At 52.3% G+C, this 23,327-nt stretch overlaps 9 protein-coding genes across 9 annotated transcripts; 3 read left to right on the top strand and 6 right to left on the bottom strand.

Moving 5' to 3' along the window:
• Positions 1-480: 480 nt before the first annotated feature.
• On the bottom strand, positions 481-723 carry POX_h09860 (uncharacterized protein; the record flags this gene model as incomplete). Its single annotated transcript, XM_050118605.1, has 1 exon — positions 481-723. The coding sequence occupies one exon, from the start codon at positions 721-723 to the stop codon at positions 481-483; it is 243 nt and encodes an 80-aa protein (XP_049965392.1).
• Positions 724-804: 81 nt separating this feature from the next.
• POX_h09861 (uncharacterized protein) lies at positions 805-2,259 on the bottom strand (the record flags this gene model as incomplete). The annotated part of the gene is made up of 3 exons (XM_050118606.1): positions 805-1,501; positions 1,588-1,852; positions 1,926-2,259. 3 exons carry the CDS (start codon positions 2,257-2,259, stop codon positions 805-807), a joined length of 1,296 nt encoding a protein of 431 aa, XP_049965393.1.
• A 45-nt stretch (positions 2,260-2,304) lies between these two features.
• POX_h09862 (26S proteasome non-ATPase regulatory subunit) lies at positions 2,305-3,358 on the top strand (the record flags this gene model as incomplete). Its single annotated transcript, XM_050118607.1, has 4 exons — positions 2,305-2,330; positions 2,393-2,431; positions 2,490-2,709; positions 2,801-3,358. 4 exons carry the CDS (start codon positions 2,305-2,307, stop codon positions 3,356-3,358), a joined length of 843 nt encoding a protein of 280 aa, XP_049965394.1.
• Positions 3,359-3,852: 494 nt separating this feature from the next.
• POX_h09863 (Transport protein particle subunit trs23) lies at positions 3,853-4,969 on the bottom strand (the record flags this gene model as incomplete). Its single annotated transcript, XM_050118608.1, has 4 exons — positions 3,853-4,222; positions 4,367-4,489; positions 4,588-4,676; positions 4,916-4,969. The coding sequence occupies 4 exons, from the start codon at positions 4,967-4,969 to the stop codon at positions 3,853-3,855; spliced, it is 636 nt and encodes a 211-aa protein (XP_049965395.1).
• A 786-nt stretch (positions 4,970-5,755) lies between these two features.
• Positions 5,756-10,790, bottom strand: POX_h09864 (ABC multidrug transporter A-2; the record flags this gene model as incomplete). Its single annotated transcript, XM_050118609.1, has 5 exons — positions 5,756-6,179; positions 6,263-6,723; positions 6,819-8,321; positions 8,395-9,907; positions 9,994-10,790. 5 exons carry the CDS (start codon positions 10,788-10,790, stop codon positions 5,756-5,758), a joined length of 4,698 nt encoding a protein of 1,565 aa, XP_049965396.1.
• A 323-nt stretch (positions 10,791-11,113) lies between these two features.
• On the top strand, positions 11,114-13,052 carry POX_h09865 (uncharacterized protein; the record flags this gene model as incomplete). Its single annotated transcript, XM_050118610.1, has 3 exons — positions 11,114-11,300; positions 11,363-11,425; positions 12,754-13,052. The coding sequence occupies 3 exons, from the start codon at positions 11,114-11,116 to the stop codon at positions 13,050-13,052; spliced, it is 549 nt and encodes a 182-aa protein (XP_049965397.1).
• A 33-nt stretch (positions 13,053-13,085) lies between these two features.
• Positions 13,086-14,025, top strand: POX_h09866 (uncharacterized protein; the record flags this gene model as incomplete). The annotated part of the gene is made up of 3 exons (XM_050118611.1): positions 13,086-13,179; positions 13,228-13,890; positions 13,961-14,025. 3 exons carry the CDS (start codon positions 13,086-13,088, stop codon positions 14,023-14,025), a joined length of 822 nt encoding a protein of 273 aa, XP_049965398.1.
• Positions 14,026-15,574: 1,549 nt separating this feature from the next.
• POX_h09867 (Alpha-L-arabinofuranosidase A) lies at positions 15,575-17,986 on the bottom strand (the record flags this gene model as incomplete). The annotated part of the gene is made up of 8 exons (XM_050118612.1): positions 15,575-15,922; positions 16,010-16,117; positions 16,189-16,346; positions 16,436-16,855; positions 16,929-17,118; positions 17,173-17,289; positions 17,351-17,800; positions 17,867-17,986. The coding sequence occupies 8 exons, from the start codon at positions 17,984-17,986 to the stop codon at positions 15,575-15,577; spliced, it is 1,911 nt and encodes a 636-aa protein (XP_049965399.1).
• A 2,428-nt stretch (positions 17,987-20,414) lies between these two features.
• On the bottom strand, positions 20,415-21,015 carry POX_h09868 (uncharacterized protein; the record flags this gene model as incomplete). The annotated part of the gene is made up of 4 exons (XM_050118613.1): positions 20,415-20,499; positions 20,564-20,634; positions 20,694-20,784; positions 20,981-21,015. 4 exons carry the CDS (start codon positions 21,013-21,015, stop codon positions 20,415-20,417), a joined length of 282 nt encoding a protein of 93 aa, XP_049965400.1.
• Between the last annotated feature and the right edge of the window lie 2,312 nt (positions 21,016-23,327).

Genomic DNA, 23,327 nt, shown 5'->3' on the forward strand with positions numbered 1-23,327 from the left:
CATTGCTTTTGCATTCATATTCTCTAGTAGCCCGGATTCGCGTCCGCCGGTAGATTCAAGTCTAGTTCTTACCTTGTGTGTTTTCCAAGACAACCATTTCAGTCTCGTGTAATTGATTCCACCGAGGCCGACCAAATATCATGCCGCTTCCGGGCGTCCTTTGAGTAATCGCCAATGTACAATCAAATGGGCTCCCGACATTGGCGTTTGCATGCTTATACAGGCAAAAACTTTACGTGCAAGGTAGGCATGAACGATCTCAAATTCTCACTCAAATTCTCACTCAAATTCTCACTTCCACTCTTCCACGGCACCTTTTCGTTGGAAGGGATCATTCCAGACGTTGGCGTGTGCTGCTACATGTTAATGCACGGTGCTGTATATGGCCCAGGAAATAAAAGGTCAGATGGGTACCCCAATTGACCGGGACTACGATGAAGAATTTGAGGTATGGAGGAGTCTTGACACATAATTAAACCATCACATAGAAATTCCACTCGCCAAAACACGAGACGGGAAACGCCATTTGAAGCCAAGCTTGAACCAGCAATCGCTTGTAGCGCGAAAAGAAAAAGAAAAAAGAACACACCAACGAACAGGAAGAAGGTTACCGGTATACGCCCCGTCTCCGATAATGCGCTTATGATGGGCACCAGACATGGCGCGCTGGAAGAAAAAGAAAGGAGAGAGAGAGAAAACAGAAAGAAAGAGAAGGCCTTTCATCTCAAAATAGATATCCCTCGAGTCTCTGTGTCTCCCGGTGCATGGTACCCTATTGAGACAAACCCGGAGGGACTTGGCAGCTTATACGCGTTTTCGTAGCGCTCTCGTCGCTCGACTAGAGCTGTCCAATGTGGACGCAGGAGCGGTTGTCTTGCGCACTGCAGACGTCCCTGTCGCAGTGGGTGCTTTTTTGACGGCTAGGGAAGCCGCCTGCGCACGCGGCACGGGCGGTTTCTTGGTGGAAGCAGCGGTGCCAGTCGTGGCTTTTCGGCCTCCCAGTCCTGTCCTGGTTGGCTTGGCGACGGTTGTTCCTGAGGATGTGGTGGTGGATGAGAAGCTGTTTTTGCGTTCACCTTGACGAGTGGCGGGTCGAGGAACGGGGGAGTTGACAGCCCGGGGCCCAGTTGCGGATCGGGCTGTCGTCTTTTTCAGCAGGGTTGACGATGGGGCATCGCGCACGTTGGAAGTGGTGGCGCCGCGAGGCCGGGAGCCAGGTGCAGGCGCGCGCAGAGGGCTCGACGGCTTAAGAGGGGACATTGGACGGGATAGATATGAAGGTTGTCCCTTCTCTGGGGGAGCGCGGAAAGGTGATTGAGGATATGTTCGAGAGTTGGAGGATTTGGGGGAAAGAATCCGATGGTTATTGCTCCGCACTTCTTGCGAGACGATGCGTGAAGTGCCGCTCGCAGAGGGTGCGTTGCCTCGACGCTTGGGGTTCTTCAGTCCCTCGGGCGTACCAGCAGCTGGCGCATTTTCCTTGTCGGAGTAGCCCTCGGTACTATTTGCAGATCGAGGTCAGTAGATGTTTCTGGCAGAAAGACCTACATGTTACGAAGGAAACTAAGAGGAGGTAAGAGAGCGTACCTCGTGCGCCGCGTACGGCCGTCGCGTGTGCTAGTCGGTGAAAGTGCTTGATCAATTGAAATCAGCCCACGCGATGATTTGGTCGGCGAGATCCTGCGCATCGGCGATGTCGTCTGGGCTGTAGCAGAGTATTTTTCGAAGAGCTCGCCCATGTTGGCTTTCCGAAGAGAGACGGGAATCCGGTTAACGCGTCGCTCGATGCGAGCACGAAGATCGTGGGCTTGGAGAGCATATTGGGCACGCAGCTTCCGAGCACGCTCAGTGACTAGTGAATGAAAAAAAACCATGAATTAGTGACTGTCTCCTTCCCCCACGGGCGTTCTATCCCTTGCACGTACTCTCAAGCTGGAGGTTATCAATGAGCGCTTGCTTTTGGCTTCGCGTCAGACGCAGCTTTTTGACGGGTCTCCCCGTAGGTGTGGCATTCGCCGCCTCGGAGATTTCAGGCGCCTTGCGTTTCATGGTAGTCATGCCGCGCGTTACTCGATGGTGAGGTATAAAGTTCAGATTTATTGTGGGGGATGAATAGATCTTCGAACGGCCGGGGGTGGATGCGCGACGCCATAACAAACAGGCCTCCAGGGCGGGGATCGGTGGCAGAATGCATAGCTTCACCTCATCGTCATCACCGACTTCCTTCAAGTGTCGATGTTCCAGTCCTGATACCTTCATTGATCCTTTTTTGTCTCTCGTGCTTTTTCATCATATACCGCCATCATGTCGCTCGAGGCTACAATGATCATGTCAGTGTTTGACTCGACTGATAGTTATCGAGAGGTGCCTAGCTGACCAAACCTTCCTGCAGTGTCGACAATAGCGAAAGCAGTCGCAACGGAGATTACACGTGAGACGCTCGGTATTCGGTTATCTTGGCCATTCTCTGACTTGTTGTGAAACCACAGGTCAACCCGCTGGCAAGCTCAAGTTGATGCTGTCAGCATCGTTCACAGTGTCAAGATGCGGGCACACCCGCAATCCGCCGTGGGACTGATGAGCATGGGCGGCAAGGGTCCCGAGGTTCTATCTACTTTTACGACAGACTTTGGTGGCATCCTGGCCGGTCTACACAAAACCAAGATTCACGGAACATCGCATTTGAGCTCCAGCATCCAAGTTGCCGCTGTAAGTGGATAAAGTGTCCCTGCCGGCAGAGCGATGACTGGCGCACGGAGTCGTTGCAGATTCGCTGACCCTTCATTGTCTCATCTTCTAGTTAGCCCTTAAGCATCGCTCCGAGAAGTCTCAGCGACAACGGATCATCGTCTTCTCCTGCTCACCCATTGAAGAGGATGAGAAGACCCTGGTGAAGCTCGCCAAGAAGATGAAGAAGAACAACGTGTCAATCGACGTGGTGGCATTTGGTGATTTGGAATCCGACCAGACCAAGAAGCTGGAGGCCTTCGTGGACAACGTAACGAGCGGTGATAATTCCTATCTGGCCATCATCCCCCCGGGGCCTCATTTGCTTAGCGAGGAGCTCCAGAACACCCCAATCCTGGCTGGCGAGAGTGCCACCACCGGTGGCGTCGGTGGTGGTGGTGGCGGCGAGGATGCGGGATTCAACTTTGAAGATGCCGCGGAGAATGACCCCGAGTTGGCCTTTGCCTTGCGCTTGTCCTTGGAAGAAGAGAAGAATCGACAAGAAAAGGAGAAGCGTGAACGAGAGGCCGCCGAGGGCAAGACGGAGCTGGGTAATATCCCCGAGGAAGGTCAGGGCGAGTCCAGCAATGCCCAGGACAAGAAGGACGAGGACAAGATGGATACTGCTTAGATTTGTTCTTTTCTTCTCGGCAGCGAATACTGATGCATACCCGGCGTTTCCCTTTCCTCTCCATTCGTGCTTTCTTCTTCTCCCTTTCTCGGTCGGACGGCGCCTGCCTTCCCCATCACTGTATGCTTCTAGATTCAGCTTTAGGTGTCCGCTGAATAGACCAGGTCCAACCCTCATGCGCGCTACACAATCATGCGAGATGGTAAGGTATTGGGTCGTGTTTGGTCATGGATGACAAACGCCCTGGGGACAGGATTGCTATGTCCATCTGATCCAATCCAAATCAGTCCCCGGACTGGCTATGATCGATCCACACAAAAAAAAGAAGGGGAAAAAATCATTGCAATTGGTTCTAGTAAAGGTTCATCAAGTCATCAGCGCCATTCGCATTCCTTCTTGCCCACGGCGTGCATCCTGGCGTCTCTCTCTCTCTCTCTCTCTCTCTCTCTCTCTTCACCAATTATGATAAAACTTCAAGCCCATGACCCACCGTCTCACGTCCGCCCGCGCAGCCACGCTCCCAAGTGTCGATCAAACGCCTCACAGCGCACAGGCATCTCGAGCTGATAGAATGGATTCTTCATCACGTAGTCGGCGTAGAGCTCATAGATCTTGTTCATGATCGTATCGACATTCCCCGTCATCGGATCGGTGAAAAGTAGGAACTTGGTCCCCGTCAGCGTCTGGAAGCAGGTCAATCGGAACTTTTCCGTCTCGAGATGTTCCAACCCCGAGGCGACGACCCCGGGATTGGGGAAGCTGAATCCGGCTGGAGGAGCATTGCCACCACCGGGAGAGGCGACAGCGGGAGAACTCTGGGCGAGAGGCAGCTTTGGCGTGATCGAACGAGTGATGGCGTGAACACTGGAGGGGGAAGGGGGAAATGATTAGCGGGATAGCTTGTGTGTGACAGTGTAGGGTGACGAGTGAATAATCTTCTCTTTTCCCCTTGTTTTTCTGTAGTCGCCTATGCTGGGGAGGAATCCGAGAAAAAAAAAGGTACCATACCCGTGAAAGGTGCCCGCGAGAACGAGATAGTCATTTGTTGAGAGACTGCGCAGTCCGGCCTGGTATTCACGCTGATAGATCAGACCACCCGCCTTGTTGATGATGATCAGGGAAAAGACGGTCCTGGTCAAAGAGAGGGCCTGTTAGTCGCGTGCTCGTTCCGGTTGAGCGCATTGTCAGGATGCTGCTGATTACAAAGTCGCGACCAGCAGGAGACATACATGATGATCGCCAGCCAGTCGACGGGGTCGGGGTCGATGTCGGCGGCAATCCGGACAAAGTGGCCGAGGGGAGGAGGAGCAAAGGGACGCTATCGCAAATGCAGCATCCCTTGACGACGGAAGAAAGACACCGTGTTGCGAGGGGGGTGAAAGAGCCAAGGGCGTCCGGATTGAGAGACAATTGTGGCAGGTGGGAAATGTATTGAAGGTATGAAGATCTGAAGGTGTCCGGGTTGTTGATCGCCCGCAGCGGGTCCTTTTTTCGGCGACTGCGGGGAGGTGGAAGAGCGCCCTTCACGAGGTTTCTACGTCAGCCATCGACCCTCACATTCAACTCAACAACCATGATCGAAGGGTTTTGGTTTTGGTTCTCGCTGTGCATATTATGGAGACAAGATAAAAGTGTCGGTCTAATCCTGGTAGCTCTTTTTTTCATCGGCGGAACAGAACAAAAACAATCCTCTGTCTCAACGACGGATAGACATACAACAAGGACTGCTCTTCGAGGCAGGGATTGCGAGGTAAATCGACTTTCAGAAAGCCAGTAGAAAGCGAATGCACCTGACCTAGACCTATGAGATCAACTCCCTGGGCCGTTTAGTAGTACCACTCCTAATGAGCAGAACACACAGGCGCCGTAGAGGGAGTTGCTCTGATGACCTTTCCATTAGGGTTTCACCTCCAGCTCAGTCCGTCCACATACACAAAACCAACAATACACCTCGCCTCATGCAGTCCCTTCCTGTGCGGACCTCAAAGGGTGCGAGAGTCGATCAATCACCACACTGGACGAGACTGCAGCAGGCGAAGGTGCTACACGCCTGGACAAACTGTTGCCCAAAAAGGGACGTGTGGTGCAGAGAGACCTGAAATCTTCATCACCATGCTCTTGGACATGAGAATCATGCCTCTCCAGAGAAAGTCAAAGAAAATGGATCTCTCATTCCAATACTCTATCAGGTCGACAGCTTGGTCGACCGCAGTAGGTAGCAAGTAAATCGAAGCTACCATGCACGCATCATTTCAACCATAATTCATAAGGAATTCATCAGCGTTGATAAAAGTAAGAAAAAAAAACAAGAGCAAGTGTCGGTCCATCCTGCACCACGCCAAAATCAATTTCTTGTGCCACTCAAACCAGGCGAGAGTGCTCCTTCCTCCGCCCCCGTCACCCCGATCGATGCCGTCGGGACCACTTCTTGGGCACGCGCATGAGCCAGTACAGTACGGGGGCCATGACAATGTTGAAACCCACGTACACAAAGAGAAGGCCAATGTTTCGCCAGTGATCGGAGAAATTGATGCTCAATTGCGCCAGGAAGGTGTCATTCGACTGAATCGGACAGATCTCGCAGCTTGACGTTGCATTAGGGTTCCTCAGATCGGCCTGGTACAGCCTGACGTACTGGTCCAAGTAGTCAGAGCAACTTTGACCCTGGGGCGGATCGACCCGCAAGAGCTCGATGCTGGAGCATTTGGCATTGCCACCAGAAAGACCTGTCGAGAGTACCGCGGAGACCAGATAGGTGAATGGGGACACGCGGTACATGAAGATCCAGAAGCGGGGCAAGACGTTAGGACTCGCGAGGACACTAAAAGCAGTGAAGATGTTCCAGGTCAGTCATCGCTAGATCGCAAATGCAAATAAAGGCCTGCCCAGCTGGGACAAACTCACCCGTTAAAGACAAGACACAGAGAGAACATCATCTGTGCCACGTTACTACCGGTATCGGGGTGTTCAATTCCCGCGATCATCATCGAACTAAAGGTTGAAGTGAACATGAGGAAGACCAGAATCAACAGGAACATGGTGCCGCCGCGAGCTGTGACTTTACCCGGCGGAGCGTTGCGGTAGAGGCCAATCGGATAGTACCACGAGAAGTAGACGGGTACCGACATGATGACATTCCAGGGTAGCTCCACGAAGATACTGGCCAGCATGAACGCTTTCCAGGAGTACGCCTTGGATGGTCGCTCACGTACTTCGTACAGGGATCGCTGCGTGACAAAGCTCGGCATCATCTGTTGAACTAGGTTGGGGAAGATGACGAGCAGCATGAAGATGGCGAACATCTGGTTCTGGAGACCCTGCAAAGTGTTCGGCATGCGCCAGAAAGTGAAACCGATGAACAACGGCTGGTGGAAAAGGAAACTTAGCAAGCCCCAAGACATACAGAGCAGAAAAGAAATGGCCCGAGTGGGGCTCATCGTTGACAAGGGAAGCAACCTACCGGAATGACACACATAGCCGTCTTCGAATACAGATATCCAGGACTCCGGTAATACTGCTGGAACATGCGCCGGATACAAATGAGGAACTGGTACCAGAGAGGCGTTGCAAACTCGCCATATCCGGCCGTCGCCTCGGGGACAGGCTTCTTTGAGAGCTCCGTTCGCATGTCGGCGAGATCCTGCCGTACCTGAGCACGCTCTGGGCTCTCTTTCCAAACGTCGGCCCAGTCACGATCCGCGTGCGAGCCAGGTGCCGCGCCAATCACTTCGAGCATCCATTCCGCGGGATTTGCGTTCTCGGGACATTTGATGGATCCCTTGTTCTCGAAATATTGGATCAAAGTGCTCATGTTGGTCCCGAGCTCCCCAAAGTACACGGTTCGACCCCCCCGGGCCAGGAACAAGAGACGGTCGAATTGTTGCATCAACATGGCTGACGGCTGATGGATGGTACATAACACCGCTTGGCCGTGATCTGCCAACTTGCGCATCAGACTGCAGATTGACCATGCCGTTTGGCTGTCCAGACCGGAGGTGGGCTCGTCAAAGAAGAGCAAGAGATCCGGCTTGGCCGCAAGCTCCACACCAATCGTCAGGCGTTTGCGTTGCTCGACGTTGAGTCCCGTGCCCAAAACACCCACGACAGCCTCGGCGTATGCCTCCATTTCCAGCATGCGAATGACTTCCTCTACGTAGGCGATTTTCTCCTCGTACGGTGTGCTGTGCGGTTGCCGAAGAAGGGCGCTGAAGACCAAAGCCTCGCGAACGGTACTCGTCTCCAGATGTAAATCCTGCTGCTGCACGTAGCCGGTCTTGCGTTGGAAGGAGCCATCGCGCGAGTGGCCGTCGACCAGCATATCACCAGTGATGACACCCATGGTCACTCGATCGGCCAGCACATCCAGCAAGGTCGTCTTGCCTGCCCCGGTCACACCCATCAAAGCAGTCAGAGTACCCGGTTTCACCCACCCATCAACGCCGTCGAGGATGCGTCTTTCACCACCTTTGATCTTGATGTCATAGCCAACATTTTCCCAGTGGAAGATGGCTGTCTGTTTGGCAAGTGCCGCACTCTTCACGGCCAAGTCCTGGGGCTTACCTGCCACTTCCTGCTTTTCGCCCTGCGAGGCGTCTTCAGGGTCTTCTTCATGGTGTGCCTTCTTCACAAATGCGGGAATCTTGCCACGAGGGAACACCAGAATCTCACCCTTACTCGGCTGGGCACGAATGTACTCGCTAGAGACAATGTAGGAGATGAGGAAAGCGATAAAAAAGCCACATAAAATGCCAAAATTGCGCCACAAGTGGGATCGGAAGTAGCGGAAGGTGGTGTTGATGTAGGCGTCGCCGTCGATGTAGTCCTGTCCAGGAACGGCACCCTTCTGCGAGCAGACTTTTGCGCTCAAGGGAGCATTCGCGTAGAGGGGCCCCCCGGGAATGTAGTCAGAACATGGGAAACGACGATTGCTGAATTCGTTGATCATCAAAGATTCAAAGGCATACTACAAGGCAATCCATCAGTCAGCGACATGTTCACATCCAAGCCACCGGGGGGATCATGTTCAGGGTACGAACCGCAATTGGGTTCAGATAGTTAAGCCATCGGAACCAAGGATGCATATCTCGGACCGGAATTGTGAAGCCGGTGTAAATGATCAGGATCATCATGAAGATCGATGAAGGAACCATGGCCTGGGCCATGGACCGGGAGCTCGCGCCGATGGTGCGGAACAGATTTGACATGACCAGTGTGGTGGTGAAGGAGAAGAGGAAGAATATGAAGAAGTGGCCGGCTGTTCGGCGGAGATGAGGTATGAAGTAAATGATGATGTTGAACGCGATGGCGACGAGAACCTTTGCCGGTAATTCCACAATGTAGGAGCTGATAGCCTCCGCGGAAGGATGGTAGAATGCATACTTGAAGTGCTTCTCCACAATGGGTCGCTGTTGCCAAAGAGTGAGGATTTCCAGAGAGCTTGCAAAGGCGTTCATGAGCACTGCAAAGAAGAGCAGGGAACCGCGCTGGAAGAAGCTTCCGGTCGTCGGGGACAGGTCGAGAAAGACGGTGGAGATGATGATGCCCATGATCGAGTTGCCAATCACCGAAGCCAAAGTCATACTCATATCGCCCTTCAGGCGGAGAAATCCACGCCAGAGGCAGAGTTTGATCTGCATCGGATACGACAAGGTGTATGGTGACTGAGCCCGAGTACCTTTGGCCTTTTCTGCGGCTCGTGAAATGTTGAAAGTGTCTAGTCGTTGTTGATCGACGGGGTTGCGATCCCGGCTCTCTTGAATCTCCTGGAGGAGCAGCTTCCGCTCAGCACTGTTCTTCCAACGGGACGCAAATTCATCGGGGGTGCGAGGCACCAGATGCTCGAAGCCGTCTCGCACACGACGTTCCGAAGGGCTTGTCAATGAGGTGAGAAAGTCAGCCGTCGTCTGTCGATCTGGGCAATAAAATCCCATCTCGATGAAAAAACGTTTGGCATCATCTGCTCGACCAAAGTAAATCTGGCGCCCCTCGTAGAGAACGATGGCTTTGTCAAAGATGTCGTAGATTGACTGGCTGGCTTGATAGATGGCCACCACCGCGGTGGATCCACTGTATTCTGTGGACAGCCGGAGATTCTTCACAAACTCCAATGCAGTTGAACTATCCAGACCGCGGGTGCTGTTGTCCCAGCACTGCAGGGGGCTTCCACAAAGCGTGGTTTCCGCGATACTGACGCGCTTCCGCTCACCACCGGAGACTCCACGGATAAAGTCGTTGCCCACCTTGGTGTTCATAGTGTGGGTCAATCCGAGCATGGCCATGACCACATCCCGCATATGCTCGGCGTACTGAGCGCGGGTCACACCTGGCAGTCGATTGCTCGGCGCGCGGGCCTGGGCGGCAAACAAAAGTGTTTCTCCTGCGGTGAGCATAGGGAAGTGAATTTCTGTTTCTGCTTGGTAAATCACTTCCCCACGGAAACGACCGTGCATGTTCTCCCACGAGATCCCCTCATACTCGATATCCGAACCCTCTGCAAGGAAGAGGCCGTGGGTTTCACCCGCGATGGTGCGCAAGAAGGTAGAGCATCCACTGAAGTGAGAGGTTAGCACTGACATCTTTCTGTACACTTCCTAGAAAGAGAAGCGTGAGTGAAAGGACAGGAAGAAGTTACTCACCTGCCAGGACGTCCTAGCACAACAAGCATCTCACCCTCATGGACAATACCTTCAAAGTCCCGAAGAATGTCGATGCGCTTCCGTTCACGCATGCCCAGCTGGCCTTTGACCCAGGCGAACATCTTTAACCAGGCATTTCCAAAGTTGGTCTGGTAATCAGCGGCGGTACCGTAACCAAAGACATTCAGGTTGCGGAAAGAAACACCTGCAGTGCGACGCGGGTAGCGGTCTGGATCACGAGTGGTCATCCGTAAGAAGTTCTTGGCCCATTTGCGTGCATCGAAATGGTCTGGGTCATGAGGGTTCAGTTCCGGGTCCTGCTCTGTGTCCAGGAACGTGTTGACTCCATCTGACATAGGGCCAGTCTTTGCAAGCTCGGAGCGGGCGATGTTCGAGATTTGTGAAAAGGCTCGTCCATCCTTTGCCTTGTTCGACTCGTCGGGGGCTGACTGAGCCATCATCGACTCGTCTCGAACAATATGTGAATGGTCTAAAGTCTGTGGAAACGACCGAGCATGGTTCGACAGCTGTGAGAATGAGCGGGCTAGTGAGGACAGCTCTTGCAGCCGTTTCTCCTCTGCCTCATCACCCATCACAGGAGTAACAGAGTCCTCGACACTGGTACTGGTCTTCTGGGATGCGCCTGCTGGTCCGGCGCGTTCTTCCTCGTCGACACCAGGATCTTTCCGGAAGATCTCCTCCTGGACGAATTCTCCCAGCCGTTCACTGACCTGGCGTGCTGCTGGCTCACAGCCTGCAGCACCACCCAAGGAAATCGGAGTCTGAACGGAGGCCATGGTCTTGACGTGGGGTCAAGCCGGCCTCTGGATGGGGAGAAATCGGTGGGGTGTTGCCTCCACAAGATTTCCTTTTGGAAAATGATATCCGAACGATGAGAAAAGCGATGCCGGAAACGACTGGCAAGTGAGTGCAGCCGCGTGATGAACAGTGATTGCGTTATCAACGGAACACGATGATCACGAGAGATGAACGCAACTGCGGTAATGAAGCGAAAGTGAGATGATGAAGAGGGAGGTGGGAGGGGGATGGCCAGAAAAACGCGTGGTGCACAGGCTGGAGATAAGTTTGGCCGTCCTGGTTACGCTTTTCGGCAGGAACGATGCCTGTTCGGTCACCGGATGATGAGCCTTCCGAAAAGGAGCAACACGCCAGGAACGGAACAAACTTCTCGAAGGCCCAGGAAGCTCCCAGCTCGACTTCTGATTTGGTCGCAAAGAAACCGACCACTGCCCGGCGTGGACGGGCGTATGAAGCGAGGCTCCTGGTGCACAACCCTATTTGGAGAGGTTGATTAGCTCCAAGGACAGTTCTGCAGGTGAGAGTTCATGAGCCTCGCTGCCTTCACCAGCAAATGAGCTTGAAGCTTGGGTACATCAGGACCAGGATAGCCCCCATCTCAAGATCCGCAAAGGTATGACTCGTATACCGGACGCCCTATTCAAGTTCAATTACTACGATTCAACCTTGAATGCTCGGGGATGTATCTAAAAGAACGGGCACTGTGTTCAAGTGCCGGCCGGAGCAAGATTAGAGGCAAAAACATGCCCTGTGACAAGAGGCCCCATCACTTACTCTCATTGGCCTCTGCTCGCCTCGAATCTGGTAAATTTGCCGACAATGGGCATCATACTCCCTGAGATCTGACTGGATAGGGGTCCTTGATGCGGATCCCCGAGACTCGATGGTTAACATCGGCTATGATGCTCCATGAGGATATGTCCGGCTGCGTCTGGCCTCATGCCTGGTCAGGTCGGTGCCCACGTTGGATGTCCCAGTCGGGAGATCAGATGTCGGGCGATATCACATCGGGCGGGGGGGATTGATTGGATGCGTATTTGGCGTATTTCGTGAGCGGGTCCAAGCGAGTCCCCACCGCGCCCGTACCCGAAAGAGCATTAGCCATTTTGGGATATCCGAGAGAGTTCGAGGCCGTTGGAGGTCAAGTGCGGGGGGAGCTTTTCTGGGCTGGCTTGTCATTTGTCTCTTGGTCGGCGCGGCGAGGACGGACAGGCCGCCGGGTGGCGTACCCACGCCGAGTGGGTTTGGTTCGGACAGGTGAAAGAAGACTCATTCTATTTAGAGTAAGCAGCTACTGTAGGACTAGGAAATGTGGGCCTTGCTTGTCATACAATTGAGACAGCGATCTCGCTGTGGTGATTGTACCTGTCGAGAACTTGGAAGATGCGCACACTTTTCCCATTTAACTGACGAGGCGTGTCGGCTTGTCAATGGGTAACGGCGACCGAATCCAGCCGTCGCCCAAGAGAGTTCATGTTCGTGTGTACACCTGAGGCAGCAATGAACTCCGAGGCCAACATGAAGGAGCAAGCTGGATTCCTCACAACAGTCCTTCTCCTCACTAGCCAGCGGGCCTGCTACCCGTTTATCTGCACGATTCAACTATCTAAGCGACACTTCTTCCATCAAGGGGCGGCAAACTAATTGCCAAATTACAATACGATGCCACCTTGAAGGACAAGAAAGGCTTCAGGAAGCGGCAGGGCAACGCCTCAAACACGGTTTGGCCCTTGAAGCGCTGCACATCCCGAGGCCTCAAGCGATCCCAACTCAAGACGGACACGAATCTCACGACGCAGTGCGAGGCGGCCGATCGTGATTTGCTCCCAGTGTAGTCCTATTGAAACCTGAAGAAGTTCACTTTTGGTGGATCCTGTGGTGTCTTTCATCGAGGAAGGGGATCTCATCTCAAACTCAGGGATGCTAAACGTAACTAACCAGCGGGAACCTTGCGCCGGTCGTGGAAGAAGACTTCAAACCAGTGGATTGAATCCACTGGAAACAGCGATCAGCTGACACCAGCATTTTGGAGAAGGTATCCACCAATCGAGACATTCACGTTGTCTCGAGCGATTTCTCCCTCCGAGCAAAACGGTGGCCGAGAAGAAATCCCCAGATACAAGGCTCTGTTTCTGCAGACAGAGCAGAGGCGCAAAGAGGAAGAAGAGGGGAGGAAGCAGGCCGAATGTGAAATCAGACAGGAGAGGGAGAGACTTGAGCAGCTTCAAGAGCTCAGCTGACCGACCACTTTCGTGGAACTTTGCGCCATTGCTATGATCTACTCTCGCGACCGCTCAGGGTCCAGACACCATCCCGGTCGACTCAAGGAACAATCCCCCCTCCGACTGGAAAATATTGCCCGACACGGTTGGAACATTGGACAGACTGCCCAGCACAACAGTTAGAGCTCTACAGGTCCGTCTGTCGCTATTTTTCAATTGGCACCAGGAGGGGCGCCTCATTTGTTCTCATCGTTGCTCGAGCTAAAAGGATGGGCCCGACGACTGTCTCGACACCCCATAAGCAGCGAGCAAAAAATTGAGTCCTACGAGCGATTTGCCGTTGAAGAACAGATCTACAATATCATCACCGAGCTATGCAAAATACCAGCTGCTCGCGACGAGTTCAATCTCGGCGAGGGTATCCAGTACAACAACCACAAAAATCTATTAGAGGACGAAATAATTGATGCCTATACGAATCAATCGTCAAGTGTACATCGCCCCAGACCTGACCAATTCTGTATTCACCGTGTCGGCGACAACACTACTCATGTCCTCACCTCTATCGAGTACAAACCGCCTCATAAGCTCTCTGTCGCTACTCTGCATATCGGGCTTCGACCAATGGACTTATGGAAGTATACAGTCAGGTCAAAAAAGATCCCGACAGACGAGGAAGCGAAGCTAAGGTACAATGCAGAGCGACTTGTCTGCTCCGCTCTTGTTCAGGAATATCATATAATGATCCAGGAAGGAATCGAGTATTCCTACGTGACCAACGGGATCGCTCGATTTCTCCTCCGTGTCGCGCGTAACAATCCCGAGACACTCTACTACTTCCTATATGATCCAAATAGTGAATGTAGATTCGGAAGCCACCTTTGCAAAGACTTCTGTTGCACGAACACAATATCTATGCCTAATAGCATTCCAATCGTCTATTCGAAGTCAGGAGTGGAGGAATTCCGTACGAGCGAGTGTTCCTACATAGACGACCAGTTTTGATCACACTCGCTCTCATCTTCCCCAGGACGAGTTACGGAAACTTCCTCTCAGCTCCGATAGTACCGCCCTAGAATTTCCAAGCCCAGATTCTGGCTCGGCTTATGAACCATCGTTATCACCGCCAAATGCTGCCGAGTCTATAGCTATTCAAATAACTACTCGATCTCGAGCTAGCTATACACCTTCTGATATCAGGCATCGCTCACACTCGTCACAATCACCCGGACCCGATTCGGATTCAGCCCCGCGCCGCAAACGAACCTTTAGTGAAGTGCCGTCTTCTCCATCTACCCAAGGTATAGCTCGACAAAGGGACGCATTCAATAATCGAGACCACAATAGCCAGTCCCGCTACCGCGATAGAAAATTTTGCACCTAGCGATGTTTACTCGGCTTACGGTCTAGCGGACCTCTAGATTACCTTTGTCCAAATGTGATATACTATCGTCGAAACAGGGACGATCTATAGCATCCGATTACTTCTGACGATTTGGTGCAGTCACTTAAGTCGCAATTAGACGAAGATATTAACCGATGCACCCCCCTTGGACAGTGTGGAGCGTCCGGTGCGCCGTTCAATCTTACTTGCGTCGCATACGGCTACACTGTGATCGGAAAAGGAACCACATAGGGGCTATGGAAAGAGGTCTCCCGCGAAGCGGAAGTCTACCGGATTCTACAGAAGGCGCAAGGGTCTGCTGTGCCCATTTTCTTGGGTACGATCGACTTGGCGAAAATCTATTTCCTTCATAGGGCGGGAGGGATTCGCCATATGCTCGTGATGGGCTGGTGGGGGGGGGGGGGTAGTACGGTATCGATTGATCTAACACCTGAGCTTCTCCAGGAGATTTACAAATCTCACAAGTCAGAGCTCTGGGCATCATCCACGGAGACTTTCGGCGAGACAATGTTTTGTGGAACGAAGAACTTGGACGAGCTTTACTTATTGACTTTCATCGTTCCACACTGAAACGCCGACCGAATTTACGACGGCCGGGAGCCAGCAAACGACAACTGAGGCCATTAGAGATCGTTGACTCGAAACGTCTTCGTGGGGCGTGATGAGCGATGGGTGACACCTGAAGATGAAGCGTTTTTTTTTCTGGCCTATGTTCCCAGGAATTGGTTCAAATTTGTTGTACCCATCATCTCTGTAGATGCCCGCCTCTCTGCTGGACCCACTAGTCTCGGGCTAAATTTACGATTTTATCAGCGTTGACTTCGACGATCACAGATTGGTCATCCGACTTGACCTCTCTGGCTTTAATTTTATGTGATGCCAATAAGGAATAATAAATTACGAATAATGATATGAAAAGAGAAGGCCCAGACGAGAGGGAATCGAGTCACAAAAAACATTAACTGTAATTTTTATTTAGAGCCCTCCTTTTTCTTTCAGTGGCCGGTTGGAATCTATATAGTTCAGGTTCATTGAGACCAGACACGATCCGCGACAGTCGTTATGGGGATCTACAAAGCCCGTGGCAAATGAAAGACCCTCACACTTGCCCTACCAATGACTCCTCTGACACCGTTCACCGGGTCTCCAGCACGGCCACACTAAGGCTGGGCAGCTTGAAACTAAAGATACCTTGCTTCCCGGCTTTGATCTTGGTCGTCTTGGTCTTGACAATATTGGCGCCGTCGACCCCGTTCATGGCGACTTCGTTGGGCGCAGTGAGAATGGTCAGTTCAGCCATCGCGCCTCGCCCGATACCCTCGAATGAAAGTGAGACCGGGACGGCCTCGGTGCTATTGTAGACGGCAGCCTTGAAGATGTGCGCGTTCGTCTGGTTGTTCATGCCGGTGGCGTAGTAAAGAGGTCCAAAGTCACTGTCGGACGTGGCGGGCAAGGTGTGAGTCATGTGGTGGTCGTTGAAGAGCTACGACAACGAGAGCAGGTCAGTCAAATAAGTCCACCTGGGCCTAAGAAGACCCCTAGGGTGATCATGCCGCGTGGGTGCACACACCTTGTAAACGTGCCAGCTGGTGGACTTGGACGTTTTGTCGGGATCGGAGTTGAAGCCAATCATGGTGGGCGACCATTCATAGCTGTCGAGGTTCATCAGGAATGGGGCCTGGTTGACGTTATAAATTAGTATCATGTGTTGATCGGTCATAGAAGCGCCAGTATTCAGATCAAGCTCACATAGGTAGTGCCAATGATCAGATCAGCATTACGCTCAGCACCCAAGAGGAAGACAGCCTCGGCGACGGAGCCCAACCAGAAGGGATAAAGTGTGAAATGTTTGTCGGTCCAATTAATGCCCTTCTCCTCGTTGTTGAACTCGGTCACCGCAATCTCGCCTGTATCCGTCGTCCATATCCATCAGTATTCGACCCAAATGGAGGACAGTCACCCAGGGGATGATTCTGTTTGATTCTTGATTCCTTACCTAGCAAGATTGGGTGCTCGCGGGTGTAATTGTCAAACTTGCCAAAGTTTGAAACAAAATTGTCCGGAATGTCGTATGTGTGGTAATCACCACCCGCGGTTCCAGGGAGAGTCATATTGATCGTGGAGGCAACCACCTGGATTTCGGGATACTTGGCGGTAATAGCATCATAAAAAGCGGAAAATCGGTAGGACAGGTATGTGTCCAAGCCGCCGTTTAGATTGTCCTCATTTCCCACCTCTACAAAACGAATCTTCCACGGCTCAGGGTGGCCATATTTGGCGCGAAGAGCACCGTACTTGGTGTCAGTCGAGCCTGTCAGGAACTCGAGCTCATCCAAGGCATCCTGCACGTAGAATCCAATTTCGGCCTCGGGGACAGCCTCGCCGTTCAGCGCAAAGCCACCCCACACGGCAAGGACTAGATTCAATGTTGGCTTTGCTCCTTCTTTTAAGAAGTGATGATTTGGACATGACTAAGTGTAGGCACTTACTTGGCTCCATGTTCAGGTCATCACACCATTCCATGTACTCCACAAGACCCATGCCGCTGGTCTCTTCATATCCCCAGGTAGTGGCACGACCTGGGCGGTCCTTCAGTGGCCCAATGGTCTCATTCCACTTCCACCGATCGGCAATGGTTTGACCCTCGAGGTTATTTCCACCCGGGAAGCGAAGGAATTTCTGTGCAGGTTAGTCTCGCGCCAGCCACTTGCCATTACAACGTGAGCAACTGACCGGTCCAAGTTCTTGCAGGGCCTTCATCAAATCCCGTCGCATACCATTAGGGCGGTCATTCCAGGTCGGTGGAAACAAGCTGATCAGATTGAAGTCAAGCGCACCGCCTTCCGCTTGCTAGTACAATATCAGGGTCAATAGTCGGCTTTAGGAGGGACGTATGAAGGTTGAAGCTTACAGAGGCATCAAACGTCAGTACAAAGTGGTTGCTTGTATTGTCAGCTTTTCTGTCCGGGTGTAAGGTGAAAGTGTGCTGCATCCAGTCCTCCGCGCGACTGTCCGAAACAATCTGAGTGGAAGCGAAGACATCTCCATTGGCCGACTGAAGAGACGCGGTGAAGTTGCCCGTGTAAGAGCCCTTGACGTAGAATGATCCAGAGTACTTTTGAGGCCGTACATCAATCCCCCAGAACCCCGAGTTCGCCAGTCCTACAGTGCCCTTTCCCTGGACACGAACTGATGTCGGCAAGGCGGAGGATAACGGGTTGGACAGGTTTTGAAGCAATAGGCCGGCACCGCCAACTGCCGACCACGCGTCCACCGTGGAAGGGAACATCGAGCTGCCCTGGAAAGCTCGGTTGCGGATCAATTCGGCATAGAGACCACCTTCACCGCAGTGGTTGATTTCCTACGACGTGCTTGACATTAGTATCTTCTTCACGAGCCCGAAGGTTGAGGTCACTGAGTGAATCACCTCTTCCATAGCACCGTACTGCAGATTAGTGGTGACATTGCCACCAGATTGGGCAACCGAGACCCTCACTGCAGTGACGCAGGAGGCCAGTACTGGTAGAAGAAGAGACTGGACCAACATCGTGCCTTGCCCCGTCTTCTGAAATGGGACTTGCAGCTGACCGACGAGTATCTCAGCAGTCTGGACGGTTGACACTCGAGCAGAGACCCTGGCAGATTCAAATGGGATAACGCAATGGCGATCGGAAGTCTTGAGGACCTTTTATACCGCTGATCCCAATTCATTCCATGCATAGCCCGGGCATCAAAGATTAACCGCGGACGAATCCATCCCCCCCCCCTTTATTTACCATCCCACCCCCTCATCTTGTCTGCACATGGTCGATCGTGGAGCTTGTTGCCCAAGTCGATCATTGCTACTTTAGCTTGGAAGTTTGGAGAACTCGGCCATTTGCCGATTCCCCCATCTCTGTATTAGGCAAATCTCCATGAGGGAGCATTGCGAGCAGAGGGTGGGGGGAAAACAGAGTGGCTTTGATGTGGACAACGATGTGCATCGATGATGACATGGGAAGTCCAAGGCGCGCAGGACGCTAGGCTGCGATTCCTTGCTCGGACGTGGGCCTTGCATGACAGCAAACAGTAATCGAGCCAAGCGAAGCTGTCAGTAGTTAAAACGAAGCGAGTAAGGTTGCAAGGAGCAACAGCAACGCAACCGAGGTTTTGCCGCATGAGTATGCACCCGCGATGGCGTCGAGTTATCTCGGTGTTCAATTGCCGATGCTCTGACCGAGCAGAGGTTGAAGCGATATAACCCGTGAGAATCATCTATGAAAACCCCAAGCGCACAGTCCAACGCTTCTCTCGGTAGGCTTTTACCCGCAGTGACCTCATCCGGTGGCTGATTGACGGATAAAAAGGCTGCGATACAATTTCTCCACAACTCACTTCCCCCGCCGCGGACGGTGCTGGCGTTGGTGTGTTGTAGTCTGTTCGGCGACTTTCTTGGCAAAGAGGGTACATGGCAGCCACCTGCACACTTGAAGAGGCAGAGTGCTGGTTGTCGAGAAGTGTAGTTGAGAGATTTGCCCAATTTTTGGGGGGACGGCTGAACAATTGCCCCCTCATTAAAGATGCGTCACGAGGCAGGTACGAGTGGCGGTCTCGAGTCATTGAGATTTGACACGTTATTGGCACATGTGTGTGGTACCTACACTCACGTTCCTGATGGCGTCTCGAACAGGTTTCCGAAGGAATCATGATTGACCTTGCTTTTGTCTCTTACTTGCTTAGTCTTCAGTCTCTCCGGCAAACTCATGGAAGAATCTTCGTAACAATGAATGTAGTGGATTGCCGGTCCGTGCCGAGCACGTTTCCCGGATTCGGTGGCAACCGGCTGGGTCAATTCCTGGCGACACTGACTCTGCATAGGTACTCACATTGAGGACAGGGCCGACACGTTGAGGACAGGGTCGACGGAAGCGAGTGTATTACGGATTTTGTCGGCCACTCATTTCTTCTAGCCCAGCTAGCTCAATACTGGACCTTTTTCATCAACGTGTACACTTCAGCGGGATATTCAAAGACTGAGGAAGTTGAGCCATTGCTGTTAGAGCAGACAAGAGTAGCCTCGCTCAAGTTCAAACATATATTGTGACGATCCAAGTCATTGTGAAGAGATTGGAACGGTATGCAACTAGGTACAGCCTTACCGGAAGTCGCCCTCGCCAATCTCTCCGGGGGAAAAAAGAAAGAAAGTAGGGAAGGAAGAAAGAATGGGAAAAAAAACACCAGTCCTACTCAACCACCTAGTTGTTCTGCTTGTGCGATGTGACGGTGCGAGCTGGTTCTGAGCAAGCGCAAATCGGAGGGTCGGACCATACTTTGCATGATCTCACCATAGTCCGGGCCATAAAAAATCTGTAGGGGAAAAAAAAACAAAGGAACATTTGACTCGACTCCACGGATCTCGCTCTTCTCCCGTCACCATCGGCACTGGCATTCAAGTTGAATGGCGCAAGAAGTGACCCGAGTAGAAATGATCCCTGAACCGACGAATCATTCTCTCGCTCCGCCTCTCCCTGATTGTTGAAGAGCTGCAGGATGATGCTTCTTGCTTCACTGGAGCACCCATCATCTACGTGAGGGATGACGGGCTACTCCGAATATGTAAAGGCTAGCTAGGTCGTCAGACGGGACTGGATCAACGCCGAACAGGGTGAATCATGACGGACGGCTCTGCGAGATGTTGGATGAAGCCGGACCCTCGTGGAAATCAAGTATCATATATTCAACTCAAAATAGCTGAACCTTGTGGAAACCAAGTGCCGTAAAAGACCAGACGCAGACAGGTATCAAGAAAGACCACAGGGTAAAAAAATCGCATTGCTAGGGTTTGATGTGACTCGGGCGACTGAATGATTAAAATATTGTCAATCCCCGAACCTGTGCAGGTACCTCAACCTTCGGACCTGGTCGAGCAAATGTTCAAATTTCAAACGCCACGAAGAGAAAGCAGAAGGTATCGTCCAAGTCATTGGCTAAAGAATTTAGCACATCTCACAGCACTCAATGCAGTCGGCGCAGCATTCGCATCCCTCTTCACAGACGAAACAACAGCACAGAGTGGCCAAGCTGGCGAAAGAATAGTCATCAGCGGAGGCTCTCTTCCTTGCCGTTGGGGGAGGCCCAGACTTACCATGCACCGAGACACCCACGGTCCGAGCTCTTTTGCTGAGGAGCGGGCTGAGGTTGTGGAGGATATTGCATCTGGCGTTTTTGATTTAGCTACCGACCACTTCGTGGATCACCAGACGTGGATATCTTACCGGTGGGGCTTGCTGGCCATACCCCTGGGGCGGGTATCCCTGCGGAGGGTAGTACTCTCCAGGAGGGGGACCATAACCGGGCTGCTGATAACTGTAGACAATGACCGTTAGACCGCGACCGAGAAAGCAAAAAGACAAGTGCGTCAGGCCCGGATAACTGTATGCGCAGGACGGAACGACGTCGCCGGCTCGACAAATTACAAGAGCAGAGATTCCATCTCTCGGCGACTGCGCCACTGGGAAAATGGGATCGTTCACGTGAAGGAACGACAGAATTGTCGACTTACGCATTGGGAGGGTACTGAGTCTGCTGGTAAGACATTGCGGGTGTTGGTGATCTGAGAGAGAGGGTGGAGCAAACGTCAGTAAATCGGCCATGGACGGTTCAAGTCTCATGAGAGAAGTCATAGGCAAGTGAGATGGGACGGATGCGCCGAGGGAGACGCTGGAATAGATTGCGACACAGCGATCATCCGGATGGTTGTCGCACGCCTCGTCGGAGGGTCCAAGTCAGGAAGCGCAGGACGAATGGAATCAGACCTACCGAATCTGGGGGGGGTGGAGTTGTCAGGAGCAATAAAGCTGAATCACGGTGAGATCGAGAGGGTTGGATTTCAGAGAGATGAAAGGTGGCAGATTTGATGGAAGACAGGGGGTTATTTGAGGAAGAAGGGAGAAAGATCAGGAAGGTCAGGATGAACTGCGACAAGAAGAGGATCCAGTGACAACAGCTGGGAGGGGGCAGTTTGGGCAGTTTGGTTCACTGACGGTTCGCCGGTGGTCTCCCGTGATCTGGTATGGTAATGTATTGGAGACTCGGGGAGTCACCACTGAGCTCTCCAGCCTGATCTCCACAATTCCACATGCGGGTGGGGCGGAACGCTCTTGGTTACCTAACCAAGATTACACACGGTTGAATGGACCATTGAATACAGGGCACCTGATTTCTGGGTGCATCCATGTGAGTTCTATAAGGAATAGTCTAATTGCTGTCTTGAGACCTTTGCTCCTGAAGGAGCCTCATCGTCCCGCAAAAGAGTACGTCGCATAGTTCCCGCTTGTTACTGTGGGTTTTCGATTCATTTCATCATTGTCCGGGAGCCTAGAGCCAGGGCGTCAGGAGCTACAGGGCTGAGACAGAAAGATTATGATTGGCGAAGATGGGCGACTTGCGGATCCACAAGAAATGGCCACCCATGATTCTGTACTGTCGGAGTTCGAAACCGACTGCATCGCATCCAGTGTCGAATCTCCAAGCTTGGTGAAGATTCCACATGAAGTGCTGGCACTTGGGGGCGCTTAGGTGATGTGCTGGTATCCACTTTCATCGCGACTGTCAGAAAAAGGGGTCCCTGTTTGTCCATGTCCCCATTACAGGTGATTAGGTCGGGTGGTCTACTGAATCGACGGCCCATGTACAGATCGAAATTTGCCTGGAGAACCAGTGAATCCTTTGGGTTTTCTTTGCAAAACTCGAGCGACAAAAAATCAACATTCTCTTGCCTTGCGGGTGGCTTACTCCGTATCGTCATGTCGGGGGCAAATGCCCCCGAGTGGAGATGTCCATGTTGTCGGACGCCTTCTGCTTCCACTCGGTGTGTGAAGCCAGGTATTCTTGAGATCCAAGGGTGATGCCGCAGAACATCGAATCGACGTATGGATTCTATAATTGCGTTAAATGCGTACATTTTGTATACCATGGAGAAATGGACCCTTGTCTCGAATCATCGTGTGTATTGATCGTACGGTCGGGCATGTCTCACAATACAGGGCTGCCTGGGGCTGGAGATCCGCAATATCCGAGTAAGTACCACTCTTACTTGCCATCCAAAATTCCCTCAGCCACACTTACAGCATTACACACTATCGGTTCTCCAGTACTCAATCTCCTTTCATCTTCAGGGCCTTGTAGATAAAAATATGCAGTATCCATACCATTCACAGACAGAATTTGAATGACCTCCATTCCAGTGACACCTCAGCAGACCAACTTACACTACGCGATTACTTCACAAATCCAACTAGCCGACTCAACAAGATATCAACTTGAGATCCACCCTCCCCAATGTGGCCGCCTGGGTCGATCGACTGCAAAACCACAAGAACCTTACACCTCCATCTTCACTTGTGGCTATGAGCTGCATCAATCTCATCATCCATTGCACCCAAGGAGAACTGATGGAAAGAGGCTACGGGATCACGAACCCACTAGGGACTCGGAGAGAAAGAGACTCATTGGTCCTCCGGCTGCCAGGTGGCTAGTGTCTCGACAGCCCTACGGAATCAGCCACATCTCGTTGCGCCCAATTCGTTATTGGACAAGCTTCGACGCCACAGTCCGTGGATCCTGGTATCGTATGAAATTTGGTATCGCTGCTGCCTTGTGTAATTTTTTTCTCTGAAATACGCCGTGAGGCCATCCTTACTTTGATTTTTTTGGTTGTTTTTTTGTTTCTTGGCAGCCCCGTTGCCCGACGGCGAGGGGCCCTACTGTTGTATGTACCAGTGCACAAATGGGCCTCCCTTCTTTCCATGTCTTCGTTACTACATGTATGGGGTTGAGTCGCTGAAGCGTCCTGTGGGACTGTAGCACAGGAGCGGATCTCAATGCACCTGAGGATTTGCCAAGAGAGC

Source organism: Penicillium oxalicum, chromosome VIII, assembly GCF_001723175.1.
Source record: "Penicillium oxalicum strain HP7-1 chromosome VIII, whole genome shotgun sequence".
Lineage (NCBI taxonomy): Eukaryota > Fungi > Ascomycota > Eurotiomycetes > Eurotiales > Aspergillaceae > Penicillium > Penicillium oxalicum.